Source organism: Arvicola amphibius, chromosome 18, assembly GCF_903992535.2.
Source record: "Arvicola amphibius chromosome 18, mArvAmp1.2, whole genome shotgun sequence".
NCBI lineage: Eukaryota > Metazoa > Chordata > Mammalia > Rodentia > Cricetidae > Arvicola > Arvicola amphibius.
In genome coordinates this window covers 12640480-12653347 of record NC_052064.1, presented here as the reverse complement: position 1 = coordinate 12653347, position 12868 = coordinate 12640480, and the positions used below count along the sequence as shown (strand labels likewise).

Genomic DNA, 12868 nt, shown 5'->3' with positions numbered 1-12868 from the left:
ACAAAGAAAATTATAATGATAATAAATTTGATCAGGAAAAAGACTTTAATTATGAAAGTGTTTTCATAAGATAAATATGATATGTATTTATTGAGGGTATTTTTAGCAACTTAATACTCTTGGCATATATCTAAAGATGGAGAGTGAGATGATAAGCTAATACCTTTGAAATGAACCCGACAAAATGAAATATTTAGTATCACAAAGAGACAAACTTAATTATGAAAAGAAATATTGAGGGTACAAATGCTTTGAAAAAAAATAGAGCATGGTCTCAGAATCTAATATGCTAAACCAAAAATCCTAAATTAAAACTAAACCCATACAATGATTATCTCTTATGTAATTACAATATTTCATCTTTCCTAAATAAACACTAAAACATCTCTCTTAAGTTGTTAGTCCTATGTCTTAGTTGAAATAATTGGGTGTGGTAGGACTAACTTTTGAATAGATTGTTTTTGGAACACGTAGTTTAAATATTAAAGGGAACCATTTTAGCCTTGTCTTACACCTACCTGTACTCTGACGAAAAGGAAATGATTCAGCTCTAAGCACGAAAGTCTCTGAAATAAAAAGTCTTGTAAAAATATACAAACATTCTGTTCAAAACAGAAACGTGACTTAGTGCTTATTATATGCACGTATGGATACATAAACATATCTGCCCTAATCAAGGTGCTTACATGTAAATACAGTGACTTCATAATTCACAAGAAGGAAAGTAAGCACAAAGATATTTCAGAGTTCTCTTCCTGGGTTGTAACTAATAAATGAGAAAACCCAGAACATTTTTCCTTTTACTACTTAATGCTATGATTTTTACTGAAATAAAACCAGATAAACTTTTTATTATAAGTTACTTTGAATGTAAATCTTGACCCACAAACAACATTTGGAAGAGTGAGTTTGTCAAACGTAAGGAAAGTACTGTAGAGAATAGCTGTACGTTACCTTCCTTTCTCTTGGCTGCTTCTTGATGTGAGTGTTTATGGAAGGAGAAATGGAGCCTCTGAGGATGGGAGTATCTGGAGCAAGTAGATTTCTTCTTCTGTCTGACTTCACAGACAAAGAGAAATGATAGTCTTAAAAATAGTGGCAATGTGTTTATCCCAGGGCAAGGGGAGGAGCTAAGGCAGGCAACTTTGAAGCCATAAGCTGTGACCATGCGAGGATCATTGTGGGTGGAGGAAGGGTGGGGAGCTGAAGTGCACATTCTTGGAGAACACGACTACCTTCAAAGTATTAAAGAATTCTGTGTGAACTTCTTGCTGGGGTGAAAAGTGTCTTGTGGGGCAACTGGAAAAAAAAATTGAAAATAAAAACTTGAAGTGTTTTGCGATGTAGGAATTTGGGTGTTACTGATAAGCGGCCAGAATTGGGAAGTGATAGAGTAGACTCTAAGATTTGTTTTTAAAAGAGGAAAATTGGTTTTGGTAGCATCCTGGGAAAAAAACCTCAAGTGAAAAGTTAATTTAAAACTGAATTAATTTGCTCAAAGTTAATCTCTGCCTACTCAGAAACTAATAGTAATTAGAAACAATAAACTAAGTTTTATAAATGTCATATTTGAAACAATATTGAAAATATTTTGGTGAAGGTTTTAAGTAATAAATAATGCCAAAAATAATTTGGAAAATAGAAAGATAAAATTAGCTTTATGGAAACCCACGTTTAGCTGCTTCAGCATTTACTTTATAACTGTAAGTTATGTTATAAAGAAATGTCAGTTTTTACAATATTTGGTCTAAATAAGGGAGGGATTACAGTGTAAAATAAAACTGTCAATTCCCAAACAATCCTTAAAGATAGATAAAGTTTCTTAGTTTTAGGAAAGTAGATAAAATAGTGATAAGTTGCTGAATTTTGCAAGAACCAAGAAAAAGTTTTAGAATCTATAAATAGTGATAAGTGTTTACATTAAAGTTGTTCTTCAGTATCTGTGATTTTACTTTCCCTGGTTTCTGTTACTCATTGACTGGGAAATTCCGGAAGGAATGGATACATTTTATATAACTTGTCTTACAGGTTGTTATTAATACCTTCTTTCATCTAGTGTTACTGTTACTCTCTTACTGAGGTTGTTTATAAGTTAAACTTTACCACAGTGTGAGTATACAGCTGCTCCTGGTCGCCTGATGGCTTCTGTCTGGGGAAACTCAGGGTGTGCTGAGATGCTGTCACTCAGAACCACGTTGAGTACACCAGCCTGCCTGTTGCATCTGAGCGGTCTCAGAGGTTGAGAGTAACTGTGTGACCGCATGGCTAACTGGGTGCTGTAGCTCACTGCTACTGACCAGCTCCTACCTGGGCAAAGATAACATTTCAACATCTGACGCCCAGTTGTTGTTGAATTCCCAGTTTTCTCAGTATCGTTAGGTTAAAAAAAAAATTGGAAGCCAAAGTCACATATTGACTGTCTTTACAGATTTTGGTGTTATAGTTTCAGACATTCAGTGGAATAGTTTGGGATGTTCTTCATAGGTGAGGAAAGCTCCTCTATTAAGACGAAAAAATAAATATTAAAAGTTGCTTTTGGGTTGGCCTGTCTCATGACTTACGTAAAAACTCCAATTAGGTCAGACTTAAATACAAAATTATTGAAAGAAAACATAGGTTTAGATCTTTGATTAGTTCACTATTTCCTTGATGTGATATTCTATGTACAAAGACAAAAAAAGATAAACTGGACATTAATATTTATAACTTGGTCCTTCAATGAACACCATCAAGAGAGTAAACAGAAGAACATAGACTAGGAAAAAATTAAAAATCACATTCTGATAAAGACCATGTATCTAAAATATATATAGAACTTTTGCCACACATTAATAAAAATAAACGAATTTTTATCTGATGGAGATATACAGTTTTATTAAAATAGCAGAATGAAACCTGCATGGATAATTGACAGAACTTGGATCTCTGGACATACCTTTGAGGAGATTTCTAGAGAAATTTAACCGTGGAGATGATCTGGGAGCGCTGGTGACACCACACTGTTGGTGGTGTCCCAGACTGAGTGGAAAAGGAGACATGAGAAAGCCAGAGGAGTAGCCCTTTCTGTGTTTCTGAATCTGCTAAAATGTGAGGACAGTCTTATGATACCACCATAAGGGACTCTATATGCCTATCCCTCTATGATAGGTTATAGCCTCAAAATGTGAGGTGTTTTTTTTTAATCTAAGTACCTCCTTTAAATTGCTTCTTAACAGTTTTGGTTATAGCAGCAAGAAAGTGGTTAGCACAAAGCTGGGCATCATTAGCTACCAAGAATACAAATCTGAAATATAGTGCTATTTGATATCAAGTAAGATGTATGTATACAGATTCTGATGAGAATTTGGAAAATTTGGATCCCCAATACATTGTTTAAAAATTAAAATGGCATATCCACTTTGAAAACAGTTGGCAGTTCCTCAAAAATTTCAATATTACTATTAGAGCTGTCATCTGACACCTGTGGGTGGTGTGTGTGGATGTGAGTGATATCTATGTCAATCATGTATATAAAATTGATGACATAGTTATAAAAGTGGACATCTGTTTATAGCAGCATTATTTAAAATAGCTGAAAGAAGAAGCAACCCAAATGTCCGTCACATGATAAAGACACAAAATATATTGTATCCATTCATTCACCCATAAAAATGTTTGGAGTACTGAAACATATTACATAAAGATAAACCTTGGCAACATCCAAAGCCAGAGAAGCCATTCACAGAAGGCCAGATAGTATGTAATTTTTTTAATTGGAATGTACAGGACAGCTAAATAAATACATAGGACCAGGAATAAGGTGAGGGTATATAGACTGGGATTGGGAAAATTGCTGGCATAAGAGTTGGAGGAAAATAAGGGGTAACCGCAGGTAGGTGCTGTGCTGTCTAGTATTTTATCAAATAGACAGAGGTAGGGTCTTCTGGGAAGAGGGAAAAAATTCCTCTGTCACACTGGCCTGTAGGCAAATCTGTGGGTCATTTTCCTGATTAGTGGTTGGTACAAGAAGACCTGGCTCACTGTGGGCAATGCCATTCCTCAGCAGGTAATCCTTGCGTGTATAAAAAAGTGAACTCAGCAAGCCAGGGGAAGCAGGCTGCTAAGCAACACTCCTCCATGGCTTCTGTGCCAGTTCCTGCCTCCAGTTGTCTTGGTTTCCCTCAGGACTGTGACCTGGCATATGTCAACCAAAGAAACCCATTCCTCTCCAAGTTACTTTTGGACATGTTGTTTATTTACCACAGTAATTAACACCAGACCTAAGACAGGCACCGTGATAGTTGATCTTCATTGTCGATTTGACTGGATTTATAATCACCTTGGAAACACACTTCTAAGGGTGTTTATGAGGATGTTTTCAGAAAATGTAACTGAGAGGAAAGATATAAGCCAAGTGTGAGCAGCACCATTCTGGGGTCCTGAACTGAAAAGAGGGACAGAGAGCAGTATACCAGCCCCGTGTTTCTCTGCTTCCTGAATGTGGGTACCCCAAGTGTGAGCAGCCTCACACTGCTGCCACCGTGCCTTCGCCACCGTGATAGACTGTGTTTGCCACATCATGAGCCCAAATCCTCCCTTCCGTTGCTCGTCAAGCATTTGGTCACAGCAAGGAGAAAAGTAAACCTATTCAGGTACATTGTTTCCTGTGGTGGAGTTATGAAAATGTGCTACAAAGAATGGAGCTGGTAATTGTAAAACCAATTAAACTGTGTTGTAAATGTACTTTAAATGGGCTAATTTGTAAACAGTTTTAAAAAAAAGTTTAATGAAGTCATGTGGGTATGAAAAATAACAGGCGTTTATGAATTACGAAAATATTACGAAGTGATATGGCCTGTGTTCTAGAATTCTTTTTGACAATTTTACTTAAATTGGAATGTACAGGATATTATGTTGAAATAGTATGCATTGTGGAAAGGCTGAACTCTCTGTAATGGCTTTTTTCCAGTGTGTTCTATCTTGCTTTCTTCTTCAAACATCCTAAATGCTTCTGTTCTCTGGACTCAGTCTTGCATGATCTTTTCTTTTTCCTCTATTCATGTTTTTTTTTTTCAGGAATTTTATTCCCCTTCTTGACTTTAAATATCGTTTATATCATCCTGAGTCCACATTTAAATTTCTAAATAAAATAGTTCATATATGTGTTCCCCTTCTCATAATGCTGTTCATTGTTATCAGACAATTTCTCTATGTACAGATAAATATGTTGGAAGTGTAAAATTCACATTTGATTTTTTTCTTTGTTCCATGCTTATTAGCAAGTCTTGTTGATCCTATCTTTAACTTACTTGGAATCTCTCTCTTTACCCTCCAAGAGTCTTAGAGTAATATCTGCTCCAGAAGCCATATACCCTCTGACCTATCTTGAAAGTAGGAAATCTTGTCAGGATAATGTATAGTGAAGCGGTCTTTCTCTTAAGCTCCCAGCCAGCTCCCACATCGGGATACAGCGACCTATTATCAATTTTGAAGACTTCTCTTATACTTGTCCCACTAGATCTTTTTAACCTGTTTCTGTTTATCTATTTGGGGCCTTTTATCGTTCTTGCATTATTTATGTCCTACTCTGTGTCTGGCAGTTACCTGGATGACTTTCCCTAGGCAACCCCCTCTCTCCCTTGTTTTCCGCTCTCTCTTCTACTTAACTCCCTCTGCCTTCCAGCCCCACCTTATCTCTCTACTGCCTAGCTATGGCTGTTCAACTTTATTTGACCAATCAGGTGTCTTAGGCAGGTAAGGTGAAACAGCAACCATCTTTCCATAGTTAAACAAGCGCAGCGCAAAAAAGAAAGCAACACACATTTACAAAGATAAAGTAATATTCATAACATAAACAAATGGAATGTATCTTTACATGATTAGAGTAATATTCCACAACAATACCGTAGCAAAGTTAAAGAAAACAACTTGAATAAGATAGTTATAATTGTGCCCTATGTTCTATATAGTTCATTATTGTTGTAAATGTCTCACAGCCTACAAAAATTTCTCTAGTTAGACTTCTGTAGGTCAATTTTTCAAATTAAACACTTGAGTGTGCCGTTCTTCTGTGACTCCAAAAGTATAATCTCATCTTTCCCTCAACAAACTGGTTACTTACCTTTAAATATTTACCACCATCCATATGGTCTTTTTCCTTTGTTTATTGTCTGTCAATTCCCTGGGACTTTCATATGCTCCAGAGAGAAGGGGCTATGTCTGGCTTGTTCACCAATGTATATGCAGTAGGCAGCATCGTCCTTGTCACCGAGAAGGACTTGTTAGTCATTGGAAAAGTAAATAATGAACCCTACATTCTTAAGACCTTTGTGGATTTATATCGTGTCCCTGTCTCACATTCATTTTAACTCAAGCAGAGTATATTGCTTATTTATAATGTGATCTTTATCGATCACAAGGGACGACTGTGTTCCTTATAATTCCTTGTCTACAGATTAAACTGGAATCAGGAAAGAAGAATGTCAGTTCCTAAATTTCTTCAGCTTATAAGCTCCCTCATATTTTAATAATGTACTTGCAGAGTAAAACTTATCTTTACAAAAGGCTAATTTGAAGCATGGTATTGTGCTGGACTAGCTATTTCCATTCCACCCACAGGTTATTTATGGTCCTCCTACCTGAAAGGCCTTAACAAGGCTTACAGAATGAATACTCAAAAGGATTATAAGGACTCATTCAATTACAGCTAGCGTGTGTGATCAATAAAAGTATAAATATACTACACACTGCTAGTCACTAGCGCCTTCTTAGCTGCTACATAAGTAACTGGAAGGAATGCAGCTAATAAAAATACAGCTCACAATAATATAAAGATTGGTTTTTAAAATTTTTCTCACATCTAAAATATTGAACAGTACCCAATGATATACTCTTTTATTTTGGTGAAAGTTTTATGTATTTTTACCTCAGTACTTTAAATATTTATCTTCTTGGAATTCAGTGTACTGTTTTTGTTAGTGTTCTCAAAAAATATTTTCTTTAGAACAAAAAATATTGTTAACAAAGGAGTGTTTTCTTAGTGTATGCTTGCTCCACTTGGGTTTGTTGTCTCCAGTTTTATACTCGGCTCTTCTACTGTATACTTAACAAAGTTTTCTGTTGCAACTTTTCTCTGAGTCAGAGTTAAATGCTTGAAATTTTATGATCTCTTGAAATCTTGGAAAGTGATGATAGAAGCCTCGTTAAGGTAAATGTTAATTTCCTTCTACCTCTTTCATGTATAAATAACAAACGTCTTTAAATCATAAAGGCATGATTTCTTCAGATTTGTTCAATTTACTGTGGTTTTGCTATATTACCTCAGGCTTAGAGGCACATTTCTGAAATGTTTCTTCATGCAGAAACCATGTGGAAACCATGACAGGCAGCCTTGTAAGGAATCTTTCTCTTGTATTTGTTCTCTGCACTGTTGGATTATATTGTTAGGCCAGTGAGATGCTGGGTTGAAGTATGGCTTGACAAGAATAACTTACTTAGTATTTTAACAAGTGGCTTAAAAACTTCGCTCATTTATTAATTAGTAGATCTAAATCCCCCCACTTCATTAAAGTAAATTATGTAAATATGGATGTAAGAGACCCCTGACTCTCATAAACAGTTCTCTAAAACCAGTTTTTTTTTTTTGTCTTGGTTTCTTCAGCAGCCCATAGCACAGTGTTGACAGCAGGAAACAAGTAGGAATATTTCTTTTGACCTTAAACTGTAATTTCAAGCTACAGTTGGCTCAAGATGGGGATTTTTAAAAAAAATAGACTTTTCAGGGCTGGAGAGATGGTTCAGTGGTTAAGAGCTTGTTCTTCCAGAGAACCTAGCACTTGCATGGTGGCTCACACCTATCTGTAACTTTAGTTCACGGGATCTGATGGTTTCTTCTGGCCCCCAAGGGCCTGAGGCACACAAGCTGTTCGTGTACATACATCTAAGAAAGTACTCCTACATATAAAATAAACATAAATAAATCTTTTACAATATTTCTTATAAGAAAATAAAAGGCTGTTGGATGATTCCCACTAAGTTAAATAGAGTCTTCCTCTGAGTAATTTAATTATTTATTGTTATAATCATTGTAACATAATTATTATTTGTTAACAATCCGTAGAATTGAATTATCTAGAACCACTGAGAAGAAGGTGGTAGAGAGTAGGGACCGGTACTAGGGGAGCAGAATGCAGAGGAGGGAGTCAGTCGGGTGAGTGTGACCTGCACCCACGCTTCAGAAGAGAGAGTGAGTGCCGTGCTCTCATTGGCCTGTGTTTTATAAAGGGCGCAAATAGGCCTTTTACAAGCACGTTACAAAAATCAAGCAAAATGTGTTTTACGTTACAATGGTTAGATAAAAACATGGATGGGGTGGGTAGAGTCTGCAAATATGTAGACACCGGTCTGCAGAAACTGCCTCATCAGGACAGTATGCAGAAGGGGAAGTCAGAGGGGCTATTCAGGAAAGACCAGGTCTGGACTACAGCAAGAGAAAAAAACTAGTGCAGGAAAAACAAATACAGCAGAGCAGACACAAGCAGCACCAGGAAATGGAGGTGGTGGCAACACCCAGATACACTTTGACCCACTTGAGGAAAAGGATACACGGGTAGATTCTCCTGTCGGAATGGAAAGATTTCATGGTAAAGATGGCTATAGAACTTATAACATGGCATGTTAATGACTGAGCCTAGCTTACCAGACAACTCCAGCTTTTTTTTTTTTTTTTCAACCTTTTTGTAAAAATGTGGATTCCATTCTAGGGGACTTTACAAATGATAGGAAGTCTCAGAAAATACAAATTGAAAGGACTATGATACTGAAATTGTGGCAGGAATTTTAAAAAATGCTTCCTTGTGTTGTTGGGTTCTTGTCCATCTACTGACAGGGTGTACTATAAAGAGATCCTCTCAGATTACCCTCAGACCCATGTCTCAGGTAGTACGGGAGGCCACACCAACTGGGTATTTATTAAAATGGTGTTGGCCTGCTCACATGTGAGCGAGATCTTTGAGTGCTATTTTGATATTTTTGCGCTGCGATCTCTGCTGTGGTGAATGATGCTGAGAATCCACTGTCTTTCCTGACTACTGGAAAACACAGCAAGGGCACCCACTCACGTGTTCACATCTCTGTGAAACACCTCTGTTCTCTGTGGTCTTCATATACAGACGATGATGGGGCACCCACTCACGTGTTCTCATATCTGTGAAACACCTCTGTTCTCTGTGGTCTTCATATACATATGATGATGGGACACCCACTCACGTATTCTCATCTCTGTGAAACTGTGGTTTTCATAAACAGATGATGATGAACTTTAAGAATATTGGTAGCTAGCAAAATTAATGGTTTCTGTTAATCTTTTAAAAGTTCATTAATATTTTAGAGGACAAAAGAATAGTTCTAGTACATTGAAATGACATACATCCATACATGTATGTCATTGTACTTTGCTCATGTTCACCTCTCGATTACCATTTTTGTGTTCTCCCTTCCAAATAGTCTCCTTTATGCTTCATGTCTCTCCCATATAGACATACATACATGAAGAACATGCATATGTATGAGAGAAATGTATATAAGAGAGAAATTGCAGTGTTTGAATCAGACTTAGCACAATAATACTCAATTCTTCTCATTTTTTCCTCATTTTTTTTATTAAAAATTTCCATCTCCTCCCGTCCTCCCCCCCCCTCCCCTCCCTTCCCTTCCACCCATACCCCCACTCCCTCCCATTCCAAGCCAAAGAGCCATCAGGGTTCCCTTCACTATGTTAAGTCCAAGGTCAAATAAACATAATTTTGTTCAAATAAAGCCATGGGTTCTAACTTTCTTTCTGTTGCTGTAATAAACAGTGTGACCAAAGGCAGGGGGGGGGGCTCTTTGGCTCACACTCCCAGTCACACTCTATTGTTTAAGGAAGTTGAGGCAAGAACTCAAGGAGAAACTTGAAACAAAACCCCTGGAGGAACACTGCTTGGTGGTTGCTCAACCATAGGCTCATGATTAGCTGGCTTTCTCCTACAGCCCAGTACTATTTCCCTATAGATTATGACACCCAGAGTAGGCAGGGCCCTCCTGCATCAATTAATAACCAGCACAGATGCCATAGACATGGTCATAGGCTAGTCTGTTTCAGGCAGTCCTGCAGTGAGACTGTCAGATGACTACAGGTTATGTCAAGTTTAGGACATTGTGTGTGGGGAGAGAAAGAATTTTCTTCATCTCTGTTGGTGGAAATCTAGGCTGGTCCCATATCTTGGTTATCATGATAGTACAATATAAATGGGATATGCTGGTGTCTTTGTTGTATACTTGGGTTCCTTTCATAAATGGAGAAAATACAGTGGATTGCTGTTCCTTGTACCTGTTCTTTCATTATTTTCATTCCAAAGTTACTACCAGTATATCCAGTGAAATACAGCAGAGTGATACCCTCTAGAGTATTTCGCTGCCTAGTTGACAATGCTGCTTTGTATTGTTGATGGTTATATTATTTGGCATTATACATTTTCATAATAGAGTAAAGTTGCTTGGAGTATGCCCCACAAGAAGAGAAATATCTTAGTATATGCAACACCCTAGATGCAATCTGTAATACTGAGAAAGAAAACACAATTAAAACAGCAATATAGTGCTTATATATTAACAAACTTAAGGATAAAATGTTCTAGAAGCATTAGGAAGTGCTAAAAATTTCAGTATAGCCTATATACCTAGAAGTATGCATCCATTTGTGCAGTTTTATGGATTTTATCTGATAGTTCTTTAAAACAATTTACTTAGAAATTATTTTTTTTTTTTTGGTTTTTCGAGACAGGGTTTCCCTGTAGTGTCTAGAGCCTGTCCTGGAACTAGCTCTTGTAGACCAGGCTGGCCTCAAACTCAGAGATCTGCCTGCCTCTGCCTCCCGAGTGCTGGGATTAAAGGCGTGTGCCACCATCGCCCGGCTTTATTTTAGACAGTATTCTTTGCCCTCTGCAAGTCTTTCCAAGATCCTCCCCACCTCCCTGCCCACTCAACCTCTTGTTTGCTCCCCCACACATGCCCCACTCCCAAAAACAATAACCAAAAAAAAAAGCAAGAAACAGGAAAAACAACCAAACTAAGATTGAAATAGATAAGCAGACTTAAAAAAAGAAAAGAAAAAGAGAAAGTAAATAAGACAAAAAATAAACAGTTTCTGTGTTATTATTTCCGGGGCTAAGCTAGCCTTGTGGGAGCCGGGCCGGGTGGGACAAAAAGCAGGTCTGCTCACCTCATCACTACAATTGGCGCCTCAGCGTGGTGAACTGGATCCACGTAACAGAAACTGTATTCATTTAAACACTGCCTGGCCCATTAGTTCTAACCTCTTATTGGCTAGCTCTTATATATTGATTCAACCCATTTCTAATAATCTGTATTGCCACTTGACTGTGGCTTACCCGGATGGCGTCCATCTCGGAGAGGAGAGCCATGGCCTCTGCCTGACTCTGCTTCTTTCTCCCAGCATTCTGTTCCATCTACTCCACCTATCTAAATTCTGTCCTATCAAAAAGCCAAGGCAGTTTCTTTATCAACCAATGAAAGTAACACATAGACAGAAGACCCTCCTACACCAGTCAGTCTTTTAGGAATTGTTTTAAGAGAAGAAGCATTAGGAGTAGAGTTCTTCTCATGTCTTTGATCCCACACAAGACAGAAGTGGGATCAAAATCAGATACATGTTCTTATCTAAATGTCTCTTTTGTGAAACACTTTTCATGGAACTTAGAGAAAAATCACCAATCTTTGTTAGACTAGAAGTTTTACTTTATTCCTTTAATATAATCAGTGAGAGCAATTCTCAGAAGGTGCAGAGATACCATTTGTTCCAGCCTTGTCTCCTGTGTGTGTTTGTAGGTATACACCTGTCAGAGAGTGAATGGGTGGCTCTCGTTTTCCTCTTCTTGCTTTTTATTAATCAGAACTTTCTTATGAACTATAACATGGTTTAAAAATTTTTTAAATATTTTTGTTTTAAAAGAAGTTGTGTGATTTAGTAGAAAGAATTTAGAGTACTGAGATACCTACTTAGCAGCTCATAAATACGAAATTCAGCAAATTGTCTTGATCTTTATTAGCTGGTACATTCCTTAATATTTTCAAAGGAAACTTTGAACGAGCATTAGCCAGAACAGGATGGCTTATAGGCCTGAGCAGAGGCAGAATTACACTCACAGTTTTGTTAGAGAATGTTTCTTTCACATACGACATCGTGATGACCATCTGCTCCAGTCTCACAGCAGTGTTAGTGTGATTACCAAACACTGTGCTTTCTAAGTCGTAAACTTGGTTAGTAACACTTAGAGTTACAGAAAGACAAAAATTCTTCCTGCACATAAACAACTAATGTCTACACAGTTTTGGAAACAGACCAAGAATTGAACCTGAATTTGCTGCCTCTCACTTGACATTTACATGACTTTATATTAAGGAAATTTCTGGGCATCTAAGGTCCATTGAGATTATTACTTTAGAGATTCTTTTTCAGAGAGAGTGAAAAAACATTTAGGAATATTGATTTTATTTAGAATAATGAGTTTGGATGTTCTTTGTTATTTTTATTGAGGCTCTGAATATCTTTGAGACTGCAGTGGTCAATAGGCATTAAACATTAAAATATGCATTCAACAAAATTGAGCACTTCCTGTTTTACTCTTGACTGTGATTTCTGCAGGCCAAACCTGAGTTTGTTTTTAATCCACATGTATTCACTGCATTCTTTTCCAGGAGGTTTTATGAAGATGGAGCCATCGTCTTGGGTGAAGAAGCAAATATGCTTGCTGGCATGCTGCTTGGGCTCAATGCCATCGACTTCAGGTACTCAGTGTTCAATAAAATGAGTTCGGTTTTTAAGTGATTA

General features: G+C 37.3%; 1 protein-coding gene across 2 annotated transcripts in view; it reads left to right on the top strand.

The window, feature by feature from the left end:
* Positions 1-12868, top strand: part of Rundc3b (RUN domain containing 3B) — a 129894-nt gene that overhangs the window by 51943 nt on the left and 65083 nt on the right. For both annotated transcript variants that reach the window (XM_038315398.1, XM_038315397.1), the window contains exon 5: positions 12736-12825. In XM_038315398.1, coding sequence (XP_038171326.1) covers positions 12736-12825 — 90 coding nt within the window. The remainder of the gene's footprint in view (positions 1-12735; positions 12826-12868) is intronic.